This window comes from Argentina silus (genome assembly GCF_951799395.1).
Source record: "Argentina silus genome assembly, chromosome: 7".
NCBI classification, from domain to species: Eukaryota; Metazoa; Chordata; class Actinopteri; order Argentiniformes; family Argentinidae; genus Argentina; species Argentina silus.
Genome location: NC_139661.1, coordinates 427,108 through 450,897, shown reverse-complemented (window position 1 = coordinate 450,897; position 23,790 = coordinate 427,108). Strand labels below are relative to the sequence as shown.

General features: G+C 40.6%; 1 protein-coding gene across 1 annotated transcript in view; it reads right to left on the bottom strand.

Moving 5' to 3' along the window:
• Nucleotides 1–3,007: 3,007 nt before the first annotated feature.
• The window catches only part of arid3c (AT rich interactive domain 3C (BRIGHT-like)), a 72,877-nt gene continuing 52,094 nt past the window's right edge, over nt 3,008–23,790 (bottom strand). The window contains exons 4-8 of the mRNA XM_083673192.1: nt 9,970–10,153; nt 7,967–8,211; nt 6,632–6,946; nt 4,160–4,249; nt 3,008–3,320 (exon numbers count right to left, since the gene is read on the bottom strand). Of these exons, the coding sequence (XP_083529318.1) occupies nt 3,133–3,320; nt 4,160–4,249; nt 6,632–6,946; nt 7,967–8,211; nt 9,970–10,153 (1,022 nt within the window). The 3' untranslated portion in view covers nt 3,008–3,132. The remainder of the gene's footprint in view (nt 3,321–4,159; nt 4,250–6,631; nt 6,947–7,966; nt 8,212–9,969; nt 10,154–23,790) is intronic.

Sequence of the window (23,790 nt, the reverse complement as noted above, 5' to 3'; positions counted from 1 at the left end):
CTTGTTTCACAGTCAGCAAAGCTGTCCAATGATTGGCATATGTCTTATATGACCGCCTCCAGAGTTCAGCAGTGTAGGAAGGGATGAGGAAGAGACAGTCATGAGGAATAGACCGTGCCAGTGCTGTGAACAAAAATAATACATCTCTGATATGTCTACCAAAAGCAAAATGAAACGTTATCATAGGAGTAAAAAAAAATGTGCGCATTCTTTGTGCCCTATTCACTCTCCCCCATAAATATAAGTATCTCTCCTTCAGTAAAATTTGTCTTCACAAACGGAAATGGGGTAGTCAGATGTTGAGATGTAAATCGTTGTGTGGTTCTGCTACATTTACAACTGATAAACAAATATTACATTCTTGTGAGAAATAACTCATGGGTATAGGCCTGGATTCGATACAACACCATATACATGAGGACCGAGTCCTGACTTGAGATACACGAGTGAACACACATTTTGGTGCATTCCATTGCTATGAATGCATGATTAACATACAAAGTTTGAGTTATACACAGGTGTGTCAAGTCAGGATTTGGACCTTATTCCATAGTTTGTCCACACTGTTTTTGCAGCAAGGTGCTTTCCTCTGATGTAGCATCTTACCACTAAATGACATAAAAAGCTACCCTCACAAAACTGTGGGACATTTAGGACAAAAATATAGGTTGTCAAGATTGTGTTTTGTGGTGGAGTGCATCTGCGCACTGGATATGTGCATTGATGTCTCCACAGTAAGTTACATATTTCTACGAATGACTCTCTGAAAAACGTACTGTATGAGCCCACATAATGACCTGATTCCTGAAGAACACATTTCAAGTAAACACTGGAATTAACAGAATACAACCACCTTCAATACCAGAACTGATACCAGAAAATTCAATTCATTTCAGTGGCTAAAGCTTGTCCTCTGTCGCAGGATTTTGTGTGATTTAAACGTTAAAACATTACCATTATTTTACATTAAGATACAAGATATATTACTAACCTTTAAATCTTATCAACATAAAACAGCCTGGAGCTGTATATTGTATACATGAAATTGGAATCCTGGCATTTTCCACACAACAAAAACAAGCAATGTGAACAGGTTGCTTCACGCCTTAACGCCACCTTCTTTGTCTCAATACATTTTGTGTCCAAGCAAATGCATGTGTATGGACCAAAAAGGCTACACTTAAAAACTGGCAATTAAGATTGTGGTCATGTTTGTTGGCACAGTCTATAACAAATGAGGTAGATGTGTGTTCATAAAATATTCCCTTCTTTGGTATAACTATACAAAATATGAAAAAATCCAGTGATCTGTTGAAAAAAAAAAAACCATTGATTTTCAATACAAATTATAGAAATGAAATATATGAGGTATATTTTGTATTCATACTCTATTATGTATATATACAGGTACATTTGTGAGGTATCTGTCTGCGTTAGAAAGGACTCTAAAAAAAGGGTTTCAAATAAAGTGGTGTAGTGGTGCTGAATGCAAGGTTGCAGCCCCAGATTGAACATAAAACAAAATAAATAAAATGTGAAATTATATGTTTAACAGACTTAATAAAAAAAGCTATATCTTCAAATTGTTTCCCATTTCCCTTCACAATAGAGAAAGTGTCTTATATCTTAATGAAGAAAAGCAGAAAGAGAGAGAAAGAAAGAGAGAAAAAGAGAGTAGGGAGTAGCCTCTACAACTCTCCGATGTTAGACACAAGTGCATTACTAAAAAAAAGAAAACTGGATTCTATTCACAATATAAAGCCACTGTGTGATTGATGATTTGATTAGTACTCCAACACCTATACATGGTATATCTTGCTGTTTTTGTCCCTCTGATTTGACCCCAGATATTCCCACCTCTTTTCTGGGCTATGTGTTGAAGTGCTCTACCCAATCCTGAGGTCATCAGATTGGCATTCCATAGCAAATGTCACAGGACATCTTGAACTAGATCTTAGGCTCTCAAAACCACAATTTACCAGTGATACCAGCTCCGTTTTGTGCTTCTATCTGATTGCAAACGCCTTTACAAACTTCACTGGTAATAATTGATTGATACTGGTACGGGTTTGAGTCAATGGAAAATGTGTTGTAAAAGATTTCATACAAAGAGCCATGCAATCTCTGGAGACCTGCATTTATCCTCTCAGTAGGTTTTGTAAGGTTTGACCACAACCAGTAGTGGAGCAATGTTGTAGGTTGCTATTTGCTTTACCTCATGAATGAGGAAGGTATTGGAGTAAAATAACTGCTCGTCTTAGATATCATTGCAACTCTCCCTATTATCCAACTATAATAAACTACATGTTGACAGCTGCCTTGATTGATTAAAGCAAAACCATCTGAAATGGACAATATTTCTGTGACATTTCCTCTCAAAGAAAAGGTCAATATAACGTTTCCCTGATTCTGTGGGATGTGCTTTGTTATTCTTGTATTATTCCTTAGTTTGATCATTGGTTCAATACCTTTTCTAAATTGACTATTGTATCTGTGCTGTGCATATTCCAGGTTGTATGCTCATACTGTATTTTACTAATTTACTCTTGTGTATCTTTGGTATCAGCTGAAAGCAGCAGCAATCTCTGGTGTGAGAAAAACAAATGAAAGATTCTGAGGTTCATGATATCGAGTGACAAGATGGACTCCCATGCCTGACAGAGGTAACAAACCTGACAGAAGAACAACCTCTTTTACTTGAAGTTTGAGGTCAAGCGGCCTCTTCTTTTGTTAGTCAACACGTCCCCGCGTACTCCATGTCAGTGTCCCACTTCACTGTTCCATGATGTGTCACCACACGTTTAAGCTGATTCAAACTGAACAGCTGGTCTCAGGAAATAAAAAGACAGCTGACTTCATATGTATACACACAAGGGTCAAAGGCCCTCTAAATAAGTAGAGATCGGAGGAGGGGAAAAGAGCAAGAGCATTTTCTTTTTCTACAGAAGTATTTTCTCTGTAAATAAAACATTTTTGGATTCTTTCAACTGGAATAAGGGAGCTTGAGAAAAGGGAGAGGAAAAGCCACCTTCAAAAAACAATAGAAGTCAAGATATCTCAGACTGCTTGTTGTCTTTGGGAGAGAGAGGGGGCAGGTTTGTGTGGGCGGGTGGATCTGGGGGCTGGGGTATCTCATGGGGAGGAGTTTCCGGAGATGTGTCCATGGACCGAGGAGGATGAGGAGGTGGAGGAGGAAGAGGAGCAGGATGGCTGGATGTGTGTGGACAACCCTGGACTGGTCTTTCCCTGAGAGCTGGTGTGGAGCCCCCGGTGAGCTCCTGGCATCACTGGAATAACTGGCTTCCGAGCAAACAGGACACCTGGATACAGAAACCATAGAAACAAACAGGACCATCATTATGTCTTACATACAATAGTACACATGATACATTTAGGGGAATAAATGTAATCTACATGTACATGATTCCTGGAGAAATAACAGCAAGACTAACGTATAAAGTATAATAAAGAATAATATTAAATCAGCTACATGTTACTGTATATAATGCAGTTTGACAGTCACTTCAGCTATGTTTAAAAGAATGATGCTGCACACTCAGGCTCAGAAGAAAATGATTTCAGTTCATCAACCTTGGCATATCAGTGCCGAAACGTTGGTGACTTTAAAAAAACCCATTTGCATCCGAGCAAGAGTGTGCAGCGGTTTTCTAAAGATTTCAGCAACCTTTAACAAGAGAACTTGAGGTCTGATTGGAGTTAAAGTTTACCAGTGGCAGGATCAAACTAGATCAACTCAGGTCTTTACCTCACTGAGCATTGGATCTCAGGAAAAGCTCTCAACTAGATATGATGCCACTTGAAATCCAATAGAAGTTTCCACCAGGCTTATGCCAGGACATGAATTGCCTATCTTAAGGTAATTACCGGCCCCTCCGCTCGAAGGCACAGGCAGCAGTTCTCTGGGCTAAACTGGGAGTCCTCTCTCCCAGGCACGTAAGACAATAAGCCCCATCGACCTCAAATCCACAGGCCCAATTTTGAGATATTTAACTTTTTTAACTCTATTGGACTGCCACTTCATTACAATGGATTTTATAGCAAAGACATCAAATTGCGTGGAGGACTAAGCGCCGGGGTGCTGCTATAACTTATTGAATTTCCTGCCTGCAATTACATCAGCAAACGGCTCTCTATTTACCTGTGTAGACAACTCCATTTATTTCTATTGACATGTTGATGCTGCTAATGCCGTTGGTAGACAGGTTCAATGCAGTCTCTTGTCTATCATCTGTCAAGAGAGGAGCCAGAGAGCGAGAGAGAGAAAAACTCAATATGAGCATTTAGAAAAGGAACACAAGAAGCAAGAGGAGCGCTCGGCAGAGTATTGGCGATAACTCAAAGAGTGACAGGATAAGGAGCAGTTTATTACAGAGTTGTGAGGGAGAAAGAACTGTCAAAAGATGTTGCAGCCATTTGTACATGTTGCTTATCGATGCAGACAGTGGCACACGGATGAATCATATCATAACACAGGCAAGTACTTGGAAAACTTTGATAGTGCACTCATATAAATTGGGCTTGACACATACCTATGCAATATAGAATTAAGCAGACACTTTTTAGCCAAATGTCATACAGTTCAATGAGTGCATACAGTACATTTTTCTATATACTGTATGGTCCCAGCGCACACAAGCAAAAATCACATGCATATACACATTAGGTATCATTCTTTTGATCAGTTAAATGCAGATAAATATCTATGGCTTCCAGAGATAAATCCTGTAATACGTTAAAGCTTCATTGTGCTCTCTTGCTAAACAGAGCCACTATTAGAGAATATTTTCAGACATTCTCAGACCTGTGCTGACACAAATAATAGTGTTTTGATGTAATCTTTAAATTACAGTGTTTATATCTGAGGGCTACAGCCAGACGGGCAATGTGAGAATTAACCTCTGAACGATTCAAACTCATTTTCCCATCAAGTATTAAGTGCAAAGTCCACTATCATGACTAATATGAGAGAGGCAGTCATGCGGAAAGAAATGATATCACACATGAGCAGATAGGCCACTTATTCTTCCTTTAGCCTCTATTTTTAAGTAATGTATGACTTATGGCTTGTCGTAAGCCAGCCACACCGAAACCATCAACATCATGGTGGACAGCAGCATTTTTACTCATGACATCTAGTATTTTGCCCCTGGTCATGGAATCGTATTTCTTCATAATCTGTGAAGTTGACATCAAATTGCAGATGTTATGATGAATTATGTGTGAATTAGCAGCATGGGTATTTCACAGCGATATCACTCATCACTCATCATCTTGTGAGAAACCATTACTTGATGTGGAAATACCACCCATTGAGCTAACCAAATTTGGTGGGAAAAATAAACAAACTCAGGTATTAACTGTAGTTGACATACTAAACATTACATAAAATCCTTGTGCCAAATGGAGTTTCAGTATTATTCTATATTTTAGAATAATAAAAGTGGAGAATGGAACTTTGTTCTGTATGTTATACTCTCAATAAAACAAATCAATTGCAATGAACAGTAAAGTATCAATCAGAAATATGAAGATAAAGTATAATTGTTCTGCTAAAGATCATCCTCTACTGTAACATATTATTGTAACATATTATTATTAGTATTCTGTTGTTCATCCTTTATAGAAAGCATCTTCACAGTCACTGTTTTAATGGCTTTTACTGTAATAACTAGGATTACTTTGGCTTGATTGACAGATGAATGTAAGTGAGTAAAGCAGATATATTTTAAGTTTGTTATGCGTTGGAATAAGAAATCACTACACAATGTTCATTACCACCAAACCATTACACCAGGACCATGCAGAGAGTTTGTGATGGGCAGGGGCTGAATTTAGAGAAGGGGCACCTTAACTGCAGATTTTTTTAAATAAATAAATAATATTTGACATGGAATGACTCGATTTTCCTTGTCATGCTGCTACTAAATAACTAACACAGAGTCAACATAAAATGTAATGATGATGGACAAGACTTGTACCAATGACTGTCACCATCAATGCGTGTGTGCGTGGCTGGCTGTCTACATTATGTTTTTTTTCTCTCACTTCGCTAGCATTCAACAGCACGGCCAAGGTCGGCAATTACACTCTATTTAACTGGACTTTAGTTTGTGGAGGAATGGAGATTGCTATTCGCTACTGTTGACTTGTATTGAATGACACATAATGCATACCTCAAAGAAGGTGAAAACAGGACAACATCGCCAACGTTCCAGGAGTCAACTGCATTCACACCGCAATCACTTGAACTGTATGAGTCGTGAAAGACGTTATTTTCTCTTGAGATTGATTGAGGTGAAAATCTGTGCAATATTTAGGGGAGGGGGGGGTACCTTTTTTAAGTGAGCTGTTTTTTCCTCATTTTTCTTATTGATGATGAATGACCATAAAAAAATGCTAAAAGCTCTAATGATAAAAAATTAAAATACACCATCCAGGGCACTTTGTGACTGGCAGGGCAAAGGGGTCAGGGCTCAAGCCACCCTGCAGCCCTACCTGTGCACATGCCTGCATTCATTATTACATCCGCATAACTGCATGATACCTGCATGACAACAACAACAACAACAACAACAACAACAACAACAACAACAACATTAAATCTACTAACCTCTGTTGTTAAGCTTGATGTTCATGGGCAGCTGGGTTGCCATGGCGAGGAGGTTCTGTTGCAGCGCGTGCTGCATGAGCCTCTGCTGCTCCTCAGCCATCATCATCATCTTCTTCTCCGGCGGCTCGCCACTCTCCAGCTTCTCCCTTAGCTGCTCCAGGGCCGCCGCCTGCACCACTGCAGCCGCCTGCGCAGCCGCAGCCTGGGCAGCCGCAGCCTGGGCAGCCACAGCCTGGACTGCCGCCCCGTGGTGGCTGCCCAGAGACAGGGGCAAGGCCATGTGGTTGGTCAGGCAGCTGGGCATCATGGGCTCCTCTGCAGAGAGAGATTTGTGGCCAGGATTGAGGATGTGAGCCTCAGAGGAAATATGGATGGCTCTACATGTGTTTTTACTGCAGGGATATACAATTTGCCAGAGTCCACTCGACCTGTCACAATTCTCTCTCTCTCCCTCTCCCTGGCAATAGATAACAGTAAAACTCCAACCAACTTTAAAAAGGTCAGAGCATTGGATGAAGGGATTGGATTTTAAAGTTACTGTATGTTTCATCACATTTAGGTTCTTGACGTTCACTGGACTGGGAATGTGACTAAAATTCATAATTCTGGGAATTCTATTATTTAAGATCTTCAATCTTCATCAATGTGCGTATCAGAGAGACCACATAGGCACCTTTCTCCACTTTTCCAATTGCTGTACAGAGATTGAAACAAACACTATCCCTGCCTGTTGTACTCTCAGTATAACAAACAGGTCTATGTTTGTTTTGTGTGCCCGACTTTCAGGCCCATTATTGAACACCTCCCATCATGCTCTTTGTGTTGCATTCGCCTTTCTGATGTGGCACGGAAATTGGCAGTGTTGGTATGAGGAAGTCCTGCAAGATGTTTCCTCTTTTGGACGATGACCATACTGCCCACACGTTATGTGTGCATGAATGGATGGCAGAGGGGATGTTGTGAAATAATTTCAAACGGGAGAAGACTCTTGACTTCTCTTTCTGTGGGTTTGTAATCATGCAATGTCGTCTCCTCACCAGATAGATATAGCAATCTAAATTGTCAAATTTATGGGAAAGAACTAAATGTCATCACTCATTTTGAACAAAAATAAAGGAAATAAATAAGAATAAGTGATTTTGAGTGGGATTCATTCCAAATTTGGCTTAACATGAAAATTGTTCAAACATGAAACATGAAAATTGTTCAAACACAATTTGAACAAACAGAATCTGGACTCAAACTGAATCTGGACTCACTATCAGGTCTCACTTGCACTCAGTTGTGGCAGGTTTGGTCACATAACAGGAAACAAGAAGAGGAGCTTCCTCTCACCTTTCTTAACGGCATGGCCCTGGGAGATGTGGCTGCCGTTGGGGGTGGACATGGCTAGGTGGGGCATCTGCATCTTGGGGGAGGAGAGGATGGAGGGAGTGCCCACGGGAGAGTAGTTGATGAAGGTGGAGCCGTAGCTCTGCCGGCGGCCCTCCCGGCGGTTGCTGTCGATAGCTGCCTGAAGCTCTCCCGGGGAGCTCAGTCCCCGCTTTTCACATTCATAGGGGTAGAGGTACTTCATATACCTGTGGTCATGTCAGAGGTATAGTATGAGGAGATTTCAAATCAAATCAAATTTTAATGGTAATTTACACAATATACAGGATACAATGTAATGAAATGCTTTAGGTAAGCATCTCCTCAACAATGCAGCAACTCCTCAACAACGCAACAATCAAACAATAACAATTTGCAGTGCAATGTCATAATAATCCAAAAGGAAGAAAACTATAAGAATAGCAAGACAATGGCAATGGCATAAAATGTCACAGGATAGCAGCAACAACACTCAACAATGAGTAAGTGTGTGAGGGCAATGTGCAATGTCTTTGTAGAATGGCCATTTCACATGGAGAGGCAGTCATTATGTCTAAGTCATGACAAAAATGACAATGTCATCTGTATTATAGGTTAATTATTGTGTATGTAATATGACTACAGGAGTAATACTCGAAGACTGAAATCATAAACGTCTCTCGAGTCACGGACTGCTCTCTCCCCTTTCATCTAGCAGACGGTGCTGCAGCATAAACAGTCTGAATCACATGACCAGCGTCTTCTATACGGTGTACTGTACAATCCTCACTTCACACCACACACTGCTGCTGCTACTGTACCACTGTACAGACAGTTTTATTTCTACCTGCTGCTCCTGTGTCTTATATCATATAGTCTTAGACATGTACTGAAAAATGTATGCACTCACTGCAATGTAAATCGCTTTGGATAAAAGCGACCGCTAAATGGCATATATTATATATATTATTATTACATGTCTTATAGAGACACTGCTGCTATTGTTTTATTGTGTATTATTGTGTTATTATATTATTTTGTTACTAGTGTATTGTGTGCTACTGTGCTTCTTTGTTACTATTGTGCTTTATTGTGTATGTATTGTATTGTGAGAACTTGCAAGTCCTAATATCATTGTACGGATTTATATCCAAGTACAGTACATGACAAACTTTGGACTTGAGTTGGTGTGGTAATCAACATCTTAGTTGACATTTTACTATACCTTAAATTATGAATAGATTAAATCATAACTACTATGGCAGTTATCTTGTCACTTTTATGACTGTTATCAAAGAATAAGATAAAGAACTACTTAATATTTCTCCACATACTTATTCACACTCTGACACACACTTTGGGAGTTTTGTAGCTTAGAAACCTGGTAAACACGATGCCTCTCTACTATCTACATGCCATCACATTTGCTAATGGTTTACTGGGGCCAGGGAAGAATTTGGCTTCTTTCAGGATGATGTAATTGTATTCAATGACAGTCTTAAGGATTGACACGTACAAACAAGCTGTGCTCTCCATCAAGGTCAAGACTATGCAAATCCCTCCAACTCTATCACTATAATTATCATGCATCATACAGGTGAGATTGGCAGTAATGGTAGTGATGCAGACACCATCCTGGCAGTAAATAAATGTTATTGTGCCTGGGAAAACATCATTATGCCAACGCTGATTTATAGGGCTTTAAGAATAAGGTTTGAAATGAGAGGATGTCTGTTGAGACAAGCGCATCACGAGAAAAAAATAAACAAGAAGCTTTTTGCTCATAACCTGTAGTATTTCTTTTCTCAAAATGTGTATCGTAAAGTGACAACATGCAAGAGTTAACTTGTTATCTTTTTTCTCAGCATCTTTAATACTAACATCTCTAACACTTGTGGCTCAAGCACAGCTGAAAGCTGTTTTAGTAATTGCCCGGCCACAGGTTATCATATCAGTCATCTGAGGTTATCGCCACCCTTCTTACTTACTGTGTTCGTAGAGTGAAAGCTGCACTGGTGATCGAGGTAGGGAGGTTGAGGCCTTTGGTGATCTCGCGCCATATCTTCTTATTGATCACCTCCACTAAGCCGCCTTTTTCTGTGACAAGCTTGTAGAGCGTGTAGAGATCCAACACCTGCTTGGCCATGATAGGAATCCGATTCACTGGAGTCCCTGCAGAAAACAAACACAATATCCACAATCAATGCCATTAACTTTCGTCCTATCGATAGACTTCGCCGCTGCTTATAAGGCCAATTTATTTGGACCCAGTCAAATGTCTGACAGGTTGGTTAGCAGGAAATATTACTTTTGAGAAACTCTGTTGACTCGAATTGCATTTTATCAATACATCAGTACATTTTAATAGTGCAAGAACTGCTGAATTTTTAAACATACAAATTGCGTGGCAACGGGCCAAACTTCAATTCTGCTGTTTGAGGGAAGAATTATATAACTTCACATAAACATAACATTGTGGATATGGTATAAATCATTGATTTGCTGTATAGTAATTTGAGCATATAATCAGAAGTTCCACTTTATTTCCATCTAAAAATAGGTATGAATGCCAACAAACTGTAAGACCAAATACTGTATCAATACTTCATATCAAACTAAACGTATGTATATTTGGCTACTTAGAAATCACAGATGTTCAGAAATGAGAATAGACACAGAAAAGATCCTTATTACTACAAGCACAACAATAGCATTATCACTGTACACACATGTACTGTAGTATTTAAATACAGCTTATCTATTAGAAGAATATACTGCTTTAAACCACTTTCAACCTTTCTGTTCTTTTCTTTAAGTCAGTCACTTGCCAATGAAGAGGTAATCTTCTTTTGTTTTGTTCCTTCCAACCTGATTCTTAATTATTGAAATAAAAGAAGCCAGATAATAATTTGTACTTGTAATTTAATGTAGAGCGATAAAGAGCAAAGAGCTAGCCCTTTGTGGGGATTCAAGAGAGGCTGACCCCGAGATAATTAACCTGCATTTTGCTGATAGAGTTCCATTGTGCCCATCGGATTTACCATAATAGCAATCAATAGCCACAGAAATATAGTGCAAACAACAGCAATGAGGGCTATACAGTGAGAGGAGGGGGGCGGGGGCTGAAGTATCGTCTAAGGTGTTAAAAACACATCAATTAAGCCTGGTAATTACGGCTTCATTTTGCTGCTCTGGCATGTGAACGCAGAGACACTATTAAAACAAAAGATTTATCTGCCCTCTTCTTGAGGACAATGATGGCATTATATCTAAAGTAGCACCACAGAAAAGCAATCCATTGCTTTTTTCAAACTTCACACTAAACTGTCTATATATCATGGCGCATTGTGGGGAAAGTAGTCTCAGGAGTGGGGTGATTTGAGAAAAAAGACTAGTTAAAGTTAGTTAATGAACATACTGTACTTCTAATGTGCTCACAGTCAAGATTAAGATTCTTGATTGACTGCACTAACTGACTTGACTCAGCTTGGTAAGGACTGTTATGGAACACATAGGCCTACAGTGAGTGAAACAAAAAGAGATGAACATTAAAGAACCCTTAGCCTGCCTGCATAATGCAGAACCTTGCAGTTGATCCATAAAACAATTATTTCTGGGAATGCACAAAGGCTAACCAAACGAGCATTGAGGCAATAAATAAAAGACTTGCCCACCAAAAGCCTTTGTCTGGCAAAATCTGAACCAAGACAAGCCTCTTAAAACAAGATTTATGTGCTTTCAATACCAGGGGTGATGTATTTGTCTCTCCGATTCCCTGAAAGAGATATACAGAATAAAAGAGAGGACAGCCTTTTGTCAGCAGAAACAACCTGATCAGGTCATGTATCATTATGACAATGAGCAATGGAGGATTACAGAAAAACACCTTGTCCAAAGTCTAACGCCAGGCTCCTCGTAAATCGCTCACTCGCAAAAAACAAAACTGGGTGTAATTGGAGCCATGAAAGGGGAATCAGGCCCTAGTAGAGTAATCATCTTTGTGCTTGGCTTCATCGCTGATGCGCTCACTTCGCACATTCAACCGATAATGGGATAGGAATTTCTCCTCCTCATTGACTTTGCTCTTTTAACCCATGAAGTGAACGATTAATGCAGCGACATGGGGAAAAAACAACTGTTTATCTACATCTGTACACACCCACTAATTGAAGAGGGTGAGTGAGCGCTGAGCTTGAAGGAACTTCTATTTTGTGATTTTTACATTTACATTTATGGCATTTAGCAGACGCCTTTATCCAAAATGACGTACAACAAATACATTTGTTTAAGTAAGTGAATCATCTATCCAAGAGTCATCATAAGACAAAGTAATCAATGCTCACACCAGGGGCCATTGGCAGTCGTAATGCCAGTAGGCTAAATTAAATGTATTTTATTAGCAGAAGAGAACTTGTACAGGGGGGTAGCAGGGGAGAAGAGGTCTCGGGGTTAGGGTTAGTATAGGGGGGGTAGTGAGGGTGAAGCGGTTTTTTGGAGGGACTGTTAAGATGTATCTTGAAGAGATGGGTTACATTGATGGGACTACTGTATGCTTAAGGAACCTGAACCCACTGAAAGATGTTCAGTGGTGGTATTGGTCTGAAATAGACCACATGGGAAAAATGACTGGAGAAAATGGTCTTGTTTTTATATTTTCCTGAAACCAAGACGGAACAAGAGACTGTAATTACAGCATTAGAGAGGCTTCCTTTCCTAATATGTGTCATACCTCATCAAGTATATCCCTAACCCTAAACCTAACCCTAACCCTGCATTGAAGTTTGCTAGGAGAAAAACAGCCTCTACAACTAGCGCATCATCATAATTCCCACCATTCTGAGTCAACAGCAGGCTTTGAAATGTTGTTGCCTTGCCTTAAAAAGGAAGGTCTAGAGGAAGGAAGGAAACTAAGTGGGTGGGGGTTGGGGTGGGCACAGAAATACTACCAAGAATTTCCTGGATATTTAGTGGCCAAAAGATCGAAGTCTTGGTCATTCTTTAGGGCAACTCAGAAGAATCCTTTTCTTCTCCACTGTTAGAACTCCAGGTAATTACACCAGGGGACAAAAGTTGACATATTCTTGAGAAAGTGCTGATGGTAATTCTGGAGCAGTCATCAATTAATAGCCACACAGCCTTGAGGAAACAGTCAATCAAACTGGATATTTATCAGTACACAAAAGACACTAACTCTCATTGTTCACTCTGCTTTTGATGAGAACACTCAAAGGAGGTCTATCACTCCTTGGGCACGACCAAAGTAGTGATACAAGGCTGTTTACTGTCTGCCTGCTCAGTCAAGAATGTGTCTCCTAAAAAACACTTCAAAATGGACATGATTCATGAGTTTACTTTTGTTCTGAGTAAAAAAATAAACCTATTCCTTTTCAGCTGTGTTGTGCAATAACAAGTCTGATCTATGCCTAGTCAGTCTTCATCAGCTCTAATGATGAATGTTGTCTTAGGGAGCAGGCTTGATCATGTACTTCACAAATGACGTTTAAGCTTTAAATGAGACACATCTTCACTTGTGAACACAAGGCCCCTCTGCAATACCATACAGATGTACATGTCAGCTGTGTCAGCTCTTTTCAAATACATACACATGTACAAATGTTATTACATGACAACACAAACTACTCAGAATTACATTCTCCATGGGGGTTAAAATTCTCGTAGTGTTATGATGAGCCTCTTACTTGAACATGATCTGTGTTATGATTTAATTCAATTCATCCTTACAGGACACTGGATTTAATCAGTTTGTAATAATTGACTGTATGAAGACGAACTGTTAGTTAGATGTCACTCCCCCACCCCCTATCCCCTCCCCAACCCTAACCCACAAACAAAAATATCAGTTAGAGAGATATTCTGTCAGCCAGTAGTCTGGTGGAGGTAGAAATCGGAGGACAGATTCATTGTAATGCATGGAATGGAATGATACCATTCCTCATTCCATGTCATTCATTACATGCACTCCAATGTCTACCTCCACCAGCCACCCCTGCTGTCAACAGTGCAACTGTTACTGTAATGCTACTCCAGCCCTTTCTCACTTTTGAATAATGAATGGTATTTGAACACATTTCAAATACCCATTTTAGTTCCAACACTTACAATAGCACTGCCAATAATACACTGATGACAGCAATGTCAATACACAGTTTGGTCTGGTTTAGCAGTATAGGTGGTCACAGCCTCATTTCTATGAAAGGAGATCCCACCATCTCAATGTTCTCAGAGGACCCTCTGCTCATGATTAACGATGGCAGGGTCAGGGGACAATGCCAGGTCGCGGCCCCTGGACGAGGGAACTGGAAAGTTGGGGGCCCAAATTCACTTTCAAGCTGGGCTCAGCGGGAAGCCTACTATGGGTCGACACAAAGACGAATTGAAGGACATTTTAATCAAACATTTAATATTTTAGTGGGTTAATAGTAGAAAACCCCACTGAGATTGAGACAGGAAGTCTTCCCAGAGAAGAAGAGGAAGTTTGAGGTCTTGGTAGGGGATATTGTAAGATTGAAATGTCAGCTTTAGGTTGACAGCTTCATGTTCACCTTGACTGTGAAGTAAAAACTTCAGTTGTGCTCATTTCAACTTGCAGTTAAAGGGATAGTTTACTATAAAGTCACATTTATGTGAATAACCACACACCTTCACTCCAGATACTGTACAAGAAGATACTATTTAAAGTCATTCTCCCATTTATTTAGCAACTTGCACTTCCAATTTGTCAAATATAGTGGAAGGATGGGGTCCACTTTGTGGCCAGAAGTCTAATATTGTGGAAATGTAAGTTGCTTAATAACTGTGATAATGACTTAAAAAGTGGTATTAAATAAAAAGAAAGAAGAAAAACTGGTAACGTATAGGTAAACAATGGTAAGGTTGCTACCAAAACTTGCCAAACTGTATGTTACAATAGAGCAGTTGACTCTTAGTTCTAACAAGGCAGTTAACTAACTGTGCAGTAACAACTTCTCCCCAAGGTGCAAGAAAAATGTATACTTTACCAATTCAAATGTGAAACCGACAACTACAGTGTAATAATGGTGACTGTGATTACAGAGTAAATGCTACTGTCAAAAGGCAGTTATTCACGCACAGCCATTTGGACAACCCAAATGATTATGATTTAGTTCATTATAGGCTTCCCTGCATGTCGGAAAATGACCTGTGCTGCAGTGAATCAATGACTACATACAATGGGGTGGATCTATACAGAGGCATGCTGTACGTACGTTTATGTCACAATCACTTTATAGCCTATTCACAATATAGGGGGAGAAGGTGTGTGTGTAAGTGTGTGTGTGTGAGAAAGAGAGATTTGAGATACTCTGATGAAACTCCTTCCCAGTAACTCTATCCCGATACTTATCCCGAAGTTCCCACATAAATAGCTCATGTACGCAAATACACCTACCCACCCCCGCATCAAAAGTACATAGAAAGGGTATATTTTCATTGCCATATTCTAATAAGTCAACACACTTAAAAACTTAAAGGTTGACCAGGGAGGTGCCTGTGTATAAATGACATACTCCAGGCTATAAACAAACACTTCCTGGAACTTTGCCTCTGGTAACATGCCATCATGTTATCTCCAATTTAGGTAGTAGCCTTTGGAGTTTTATGATTGTTCTTATACTAAGGAAGCTATTAAAGCCAGAGTATGTTGATAAGCAGCTTCTGATATCTTTTATTTATTTATTTTTTACTAAAGAGACAGAGCAATATCCAATGGTTGAAAGCTACTTACTGTAGTTATAGTAGCTATGAAGTAAACACATTATTTATGCAATATGCCGATTTTCAGTTAACCCCAACCATGCAAGTGACACATAAAAAGTACTGTAAATGGTTTCAAACTGTAGCACTTGTATGTACTGATCTGAGTGGCTAAGATGACATTTTGTAAAGTTAACAAAATTCATACTATTTGAATTCATCTAACTCTCCTAAAGCATCCTGCCACGCCATCCTGCCATCCTGGAAACTCTTTGTTTGTGAAGATTTTATTATGCAAATAAGAAAGGTCCCCCCTAGGCTCATCAGTCAAACAATATTAGACTTAAAGGTGTTGTTCCAACCCCCTAAGAACTTAGACTTGTGTCCTGGGGGAACTAACAAAGATTAATCTGACGTGTGTGTGTGTGAGTGTGTGTGTGACTGTGTGTGTGTCTTCCACAGAGTGGGCTTTCGAAGGCGTCTCCTGGCCACCCCTGTCCTTATCCCCTCTGTCTGGATGATCTGGCTAATGACTCTGTGGGCAAAGTTGACTGGCGTCATTAACCGCCAGTTTGACCCGGATGCAAGGAGAATTTAGTCTCTTCCCCCCCGTGTCTGTTTAGTCCTCATTAGGTGTCAGCTTGAGGAATTGGCGGCAAGGAGGCACTAAGTAGCCACGGACACTCTGTTAGGTCTCTTGTCTCTTAGGTCATGTACGTTTTTTTACCATATCAGATGGCCTGATTGGCCATTTTGCCAAGATTTGAAATATTTTCCTCAAAGTTTGAAATATCTATGACACATGACGTATTTGAGGTGAGTGGAGCATTTCTTTCAAGTTTCAAGAAAAAAAAATCTTCTTCCCAATTGATACTTGGGAAGACATTGTCCTTCAAACTTCATGGACATAACATTGAAGAATTTCAATTTGCATCACGCCTCATCTAGTCAGTATTTGCCCTTTTCCCCTTTCAACCATACAATACGACCTCTGAAAATGACATGCAATAAGAAATGTTAAGTGAGTGTAAGGAACACACGTTTGACACTGCCCTGTTCAGGGCATGCTTGAATTTATCTTGTAATCAAGAATGCTTTAACCTATGCCTACAACTTTCTGCAAGGTGTATTGAATGGTGTGCTCATTAATCAAGATACCAGACAAGACATTTAATTAATGTTCTCTAAATCTTTGTGGAATGTTGTCATTGTTTACATTGTTTTTTTTGTTTTTTTGTTTTAAAGGGAGAGCATGCACTGTCTGGTTTATACACAAAAGAAAGAATGAGGTTAATTTTTTTGTCATATTTAGCACAATGCATTCTTCACTTTAGTTTGTAAACTTACATTATAACTGTTCAAAGCAGTCAAAGAGCTCACAAATAGTGTGAGCTACTGGACAAATGAAAAACATTCTGTAACATTTTGATGGTACTGTAGGCTTTCAAACACCACTGAAATAAGAACATAGTTTCATTAGCAAACATTATTTTAATTCCATGTATTCAGGGTCACAAAGGATAAAACACACACCTTGACTTGGCAGTGACAAAACACATTGCGCAACTAGATGTCTTAAGATTGAAAATAAACCAAGTTAACATGGGGACTATTAGACAATGTGTCAGAGGTGAATGTGGGTCAGTGAAGAAAAGAAACATGTCTGAACTGATGCAAAATGCAAATGTTTTACCATGTTTGTCAGAAAGTTACGATTGATTTACAGGCTACATCGATTACATCGATTGGGATTCCAGCTGTTACTGGACCAGGACACCAAGGCTAAAGCTATTGTAACTTAATGAACTAACAAACATTATTTGTCATTAATAACTATGGCATTAGGTTACAAGCCAACACTGGTATTACTTATTTGTTTCTAAACGTGTTGTATCCCCTGAGGACTAAGGACTTTTCGTACTAACAAACTGCTCACAGAATGGAAATGTTTAAGTAAAAAGGCATATATGGTGGAAAAAACTTGTAAAACTGCTTTAAAATTCTTTTGGTCACAATTGAATTCCATTAATTATTGACCATTAATCATGCAATGTCAATGTCAATGTTTTTTATGTATACAGTGCCCTGCGTAACTAGTGCAACATCTTTCTTCTTACGGCTCAATACTCCAAAAGCTTGTTTTTTTTGTTTTTTTGTTTTAAAGGGAGAGCATGCACTGTCTGGTTTATACACAAAAGAAAGAATGAGGTTAATTTTTTAGTCATATTTAGCACAATGCATTCTTCACTTTAGTTTGTAAACTTACATTATAACTGTTCAAAGCAGTCAAAGAGCTCACAAATAGCGTGAGCTACTGAACAAATGAAAAACATTCTGTAACATTTTGATGGTACTGTAGGCTTTCAAACACCACTGAAATAAGAACATAGTTTCATTAGCAAACATTATTTTAATTCCATGTATTCAGGGTCACAAAGGATAAAACAGGATAAAACATTGCACCTAGTTAAGGACAGCAAACTGTTTGGAAAAACTCTTCAATCATCAACTTACATCATCAGTGCAGAGCCACTACACTCACTCACCAACTCTATTTTAGACGTCAGTGCAATTGAAAATATATTAATATGGAGCACTGTAAATACATGGTATTCAGCCAGCCTCCCACCATTCACTGCATGAAAGGTACAACGACAACACAGCAGGAATGATATACAGTATCTACATATGCTAGTATCTCCCACAGATGATCTATTCATTTCACCTCTAAATGTTTGCTTGGGGTTGAGGTTCAGATTCCAGTGTAACCCACACTGGGTTATGAGTTATAAATAAAATGGTGCCCAGTATTTTTGATCAATTACCTTTCATCTGCTAGCTTACTGCTGCATTTAGACTAACTAAACGTGACCCATGCTAAGATGTTACTTATGGGGGTCGCACTCCCCAGTGCAGTCCCTCTGGCCGTCCACTGTGCCGCCTCAATCACAGACTTATCACCTCCACCTGTGTGTAATTGTCACTGATGCTTTATGTACCCTCACTTCCCTTCACTCTCCGCTTAGTATTCACCATGTGTTCACCGTTTGTTGGTCGCTTCGAGAACGTAAGCTAATTGAATATACTGTTTTTGGAGACCGTGTTCTCCCCCTTTGTTTTCAAACTTAAGTCCGTGTTTGTATCCTGTTTTGTCTTTACTTCATTATGTAAAGATCCTTTTGTTTGGTTCCGCTACCTACTCGTCTGCCTCCCTTTATCTGCACCGCACCTGGGTCAATGCTGTCTTGCTCTAGCAGTGCAAGACGCTGTTCTCACTCGTCACAAGCAGAACCTGCAGACGACTGCCGATACCCTGCGCCAGCTGACCGCCGCCATACAACACCTGTCAGTCACACAGCAACCCCTAGCCCAGGGGGGTGGCGGGGCAGAGGCTCTCACTGCGGCTCCTTCGTCTCCTTTGGTGGTTCCCCGTGAACCTCAACTTCCGCCTCCCGAGTGCTACGACGGGCGACCTGAGGGGTGCCGGGAGTTTCTCATCCAGTGCTCCCTGGTCTTCAGTCTCCAGCCATCCCCCTTCCCCACCGAGCAAGCCGGGGTCGCCTATATCATCATCCTGCTGACGGGTTGAGCCCCGACCTGGGCCACCCCGGAGTGGGAGAGACAGACCCCGGTCTACACCTATGTTCTCCTGTTCATGCAGGAGCTCCGAAAGGTTTTCGACACAGTGGTTTCGGGGCACGAGGCAGAGAGACGTCTCACGGCACCTGTCCTGGTGCACCCAGACCCCTCTCTGCCCTTCATTGTGGAGGTTGACGCCTCGGACATTGCAGTGGGGGCAGTGTTGTCCCCAGTGTTGTCCCAGCGGGGAACCGCGAGCTGCTGGCGGTGAAACTCGCATTGGAGGACTGAAGACACTGGTTGGGAGGCGCCACGCACCCATTCATAGTGTGGACGGACCACAAGAACCTGGCGTACATCCAGGGGGCCAAGCGGCTCAACTCAAGCCAGGCCCTGTGGGCGCTCTTCTTCACTTGCTTCAAGTTCACCATCTCCTACCACTTGGGGTCGAAAAACATCAAGCCTGATGCTGTTTCCCGGCAGTTCACCCCGTCAGCGTGGAGAAACAGCCTGAGCCCATCCTTGCCAGCACCGTCATCGCGACCCCGGTCTCCTGGGCAATCGACACTGTGGTGAGAGGCGCCCTGCGCCTCGAACCCGACCCCGGCGGGGGACCGCCAGATAGGCAATACGTGCCCAAGTCCGTACGGCCACAGCTGCTCCAGTGGGCACATGCATCGGCCCTCACCAGCCACCCCCCCCTTCCCCGCTACGCCTCGTCAGAGGTCAACCCACCTACATGGTCTGCTGGATCCTGGCCTGCCGCCAGATCAGTTGGGGGCTCCAGTTTCTTGTGGATTGACTGGGTTATGGTCCGGAAGAGAAGACCTGGGTGCCTCGGTGCAAGATCCTGGACCTGGGTCTCATAGCTGCCTTCCGTTGCCTCCACCCTGAGGCAACAAGGTGAAATGGCAGGAGCCGTTTGTCGGGGGGGCACTGTTACAGATGGGGGTCGCACTCCCCAGTGCGGTCTCTAGGTGTCTCCCTCTGGCCATCCACTGTGTCGCCTCAATCACAGACTTATCACCTGCACCTGTGTGTAATTGTCACTGATGTTTTATGTACCCTCACTTCCCTTCACTCCCCACTTAGTCTTCACCGTGTGTTCACTGTTTGTTGGTCCCTTCGAGAAAGTAAGCTAATTGAATATACAAGTACGGTTTTTGGAGACTATGTCCTCTCCCTTTGTTTTCGAGCTTAAGTCCGTGTTTGTATCCTGTTTTGTCTGCACTTCATTATGTAAAGATCCTTTTGTTTGGTTACCTACTCGTCTGCCTCCCTTTATCTGCACCGCACCTGGGTTTGCTTACGATACCAAAACGTTACACTAAGAAGGTCAGGCAATTTTAGACAAGTGGCATAACGACAGCTGGAAGCTTCACAGCCTTTCCTCATACTACAGTATCCATCCGCCCCATATCTGAGGGAAAAGGGGAAAAAATGTTTTGTCAGAACTGACTGGCCCAGTGTTTGAGCATGGGGAAGGGAAGTACATATAGTAGGGTTGATAGTGTACCTGGTAAATTGCGAAACATATTTACTTTGAGTCAAGAAACTGTGTGCTCACTGATTAAGTGCCTCAGGGCGTTATAGTATGTCTATATATATATATATATATATATATATATATATATATATATATATATATATATATATATATATATATATATATATATATATATATATATAGGCTAATCTTAACAAATTTGTTTCACTTCATTCTCTCAAAGAACGCATTGTAGACTACCCTACTATACAGTATCATTAGAGATGGAAGCTACAGCTAAGATGCACATTATTTTTTAAATATTTGTCTTTCTGTGTGCCATTCCAGCCCAAATTGTTGTGGCTGACGATGAATCTTATTGACATTAAATGCCATGGCAGTGAGACGGACTGTGACACGATCAAGTGAGTCAACCCTTCAAACTCCCCCCAGATGCCTTAGTGAGGTTCACGTGTGCTTAGAATGTCGGGAGTCACATGTTAAGAATGTGACAAAGACAACATTCACACAGGGGAGCAGCTGCTGTCTTTCAGCCGAAAAGGCTTCATTTGGGCCAACAGGAAGGGTTAGTAATGATCCAGAGTGGAGAATGTATCCACACTATCAATCAAATCAAACACTCAAGCCTATTTCACTTGCACTCATAACATCCTGTGTCTTTCTCAGACTGGAATCTCAGACTGGTGGATTGGAGGGAATTGGAAAAAATAGAAATTGATAAACAGTTTCATACAATAACTTATGCTGATAAAAGTATGATTCCTTTTTAAGGAATACAACTAGATATTCAACACCATTCCTGAAGAGAGGAAAACATTGTAATAAACTGAGTATAAACAACAGTCCTAATCAAACTAAAGACTGTGCGCAAGAAAATCCAGCAAATAATTTGATAATATTGGTATAAATGGTTACCTAACAAACTCAAGGTCAGAGTGTACTGTACAGGTAGATAACATGTTCTGGCTATTGACAAGGAAGTCCTGGGAATCGTTTGGGGCTTGACAGGCAGCAAACCAAAGCCAGAAAGACAACAGCCAGTAGAAAATATACTGGATTACATTGGTATTGTGATTCATTCTACACATATAGTTTGTGTGACCATATGTCAACATGTAAACATGTATATTCTTATAGATTTGTAAAAAAAAAAAAAAAAAAAAAAAAAAAAAATGGGATAAGTTATTGAGGGCATAGGGCTCCTTCAATAATTGTTGATAATAAGGACCATATGAAGCCAGCAATGAAATACTGCCACTGCAATGAAACAGTCAGAACACTTTACAAATATGTTTATAACCCTTCACAGAAGTGGGCCACTATGCCTGAAATTAAGGGGAGATAAAGAAAGGCTGTGTGTTTCATGTTGGTGCGAGTACGGCCTAAAGGAATTCAAATGATGTGTGCTTTGAAGTTCTCCGCTGAAAAAATGTGTACCATTATCGTCATTATTGGGCAGAATCTCCGCCCCCAAACTCATTCTTTTAAGGAAACATTCAATTAAATAAAAAGATCCCAAGATAAACAAAATAATAAAACATTTGAAGGCCAAATATATGTTTGCACAGTTTTATGGATCATTCAGAAAAACTTTGGGAATAAGTTATGTCGGCAGCACGTAATTCAAGATAGCCTGGAGAGATTTTGTTTTATTTTTTGTGATTCTATTATTGGTGAAGGAGTTTGACTTAATTTTTTTTTTAATCTGACAGGTTCTTTGTTTGGTGAGACTACGTTGACAAATGAATGTTGTTATATTAGAGATAGAGTTGGACTGGGCGGGACCCTCTGGCTGTTTCTGTCGGCTTAGCCAATGGGAAAACAACAACAATGTGGAGGAAGATAAAGCAGGCTTGCATTCTTGCTGTCAATTATTTTACAAGATGTGACAGACTTGCCAGGCATCCAAAAGAGATACAGGCCAAAGGCTCTGTGCTCTATGCTGGCCCGCTTTTAGCTGCCAATAAATCAGAAATCTTAAAGGCCCCAGCGCCACACTGGAGACTTTAACACCAGGATAGCGTTTCGTTAGGAAGGCAATGTAGAATTTCACTGTCTCTTTATTGGCCCGCGAGATGACAGGGATGTTTTCAAGAGAAATTGATTAGGATGATTCTGGAGTCTTCTCTGATTAAGTTTGTCGAAAAAAGACAGGGCGCAGATACTGGTGCCGGTCAACCACTACGCTCTGACAATCTCTCCCTATGATAAATCCAAAATCAATCAGTAATTGAACACTCAAACAACAATCCATACGGTTTTCAAACCCAGTGACTGCCTGCAAAAATATACCATCGCCTCATAAGCAGACATAACTACACATCCAAAATGACTTTGTAAAACCTACAAACCCCCCCCCCCCCCCCCCCACACACACACAAAGTCTGGTGTTCATCAACTGGGAAATGGAAAATGCCACAAAGAAGTGATCCTTGCCTAGAGGCAAAAACTAGTCACACCTTAAACTGTCCAAGACCTCCATTAATGGATTAAGAGGTAGCCCCCCCCCCCACACACACACACACCCCAATCCTGTGGCTGAGAGAGAGAGGTGACTAATTCCCCTTCACTATTGAGCAATGTGTCAGAGGTGAATGTGGGTCAGTGAAGAAAAGAAACATGTCTGAACTGATGCAAAATGCAAATGTTTTACCATGTTTGTCAGAAAGTTACGATTGATTTACAGGCTACATCGATTACATCGATTGGGATTCCAGCTGTTACTGGACCAGGACACCAAGGCTAAAGCTATTGTAACTTAATGAACTAACAAACATTATTTGTCATTAATAACTATGGCATTAGGTTACAAGCCAACACTGGTATTACTTATTTGTTTCTAAACGTGTTGTATCCCCTGAGGACTAAGGACTTTTCGTACTAACAAACTGCTCACAGAATGGAAATGTTTAAGTAAAAAGGCATATATGGTGGAAAAAACTTGTAAAACTGCTTTAAAATTCTTTTGGTCACAATTGAATTCCATTAT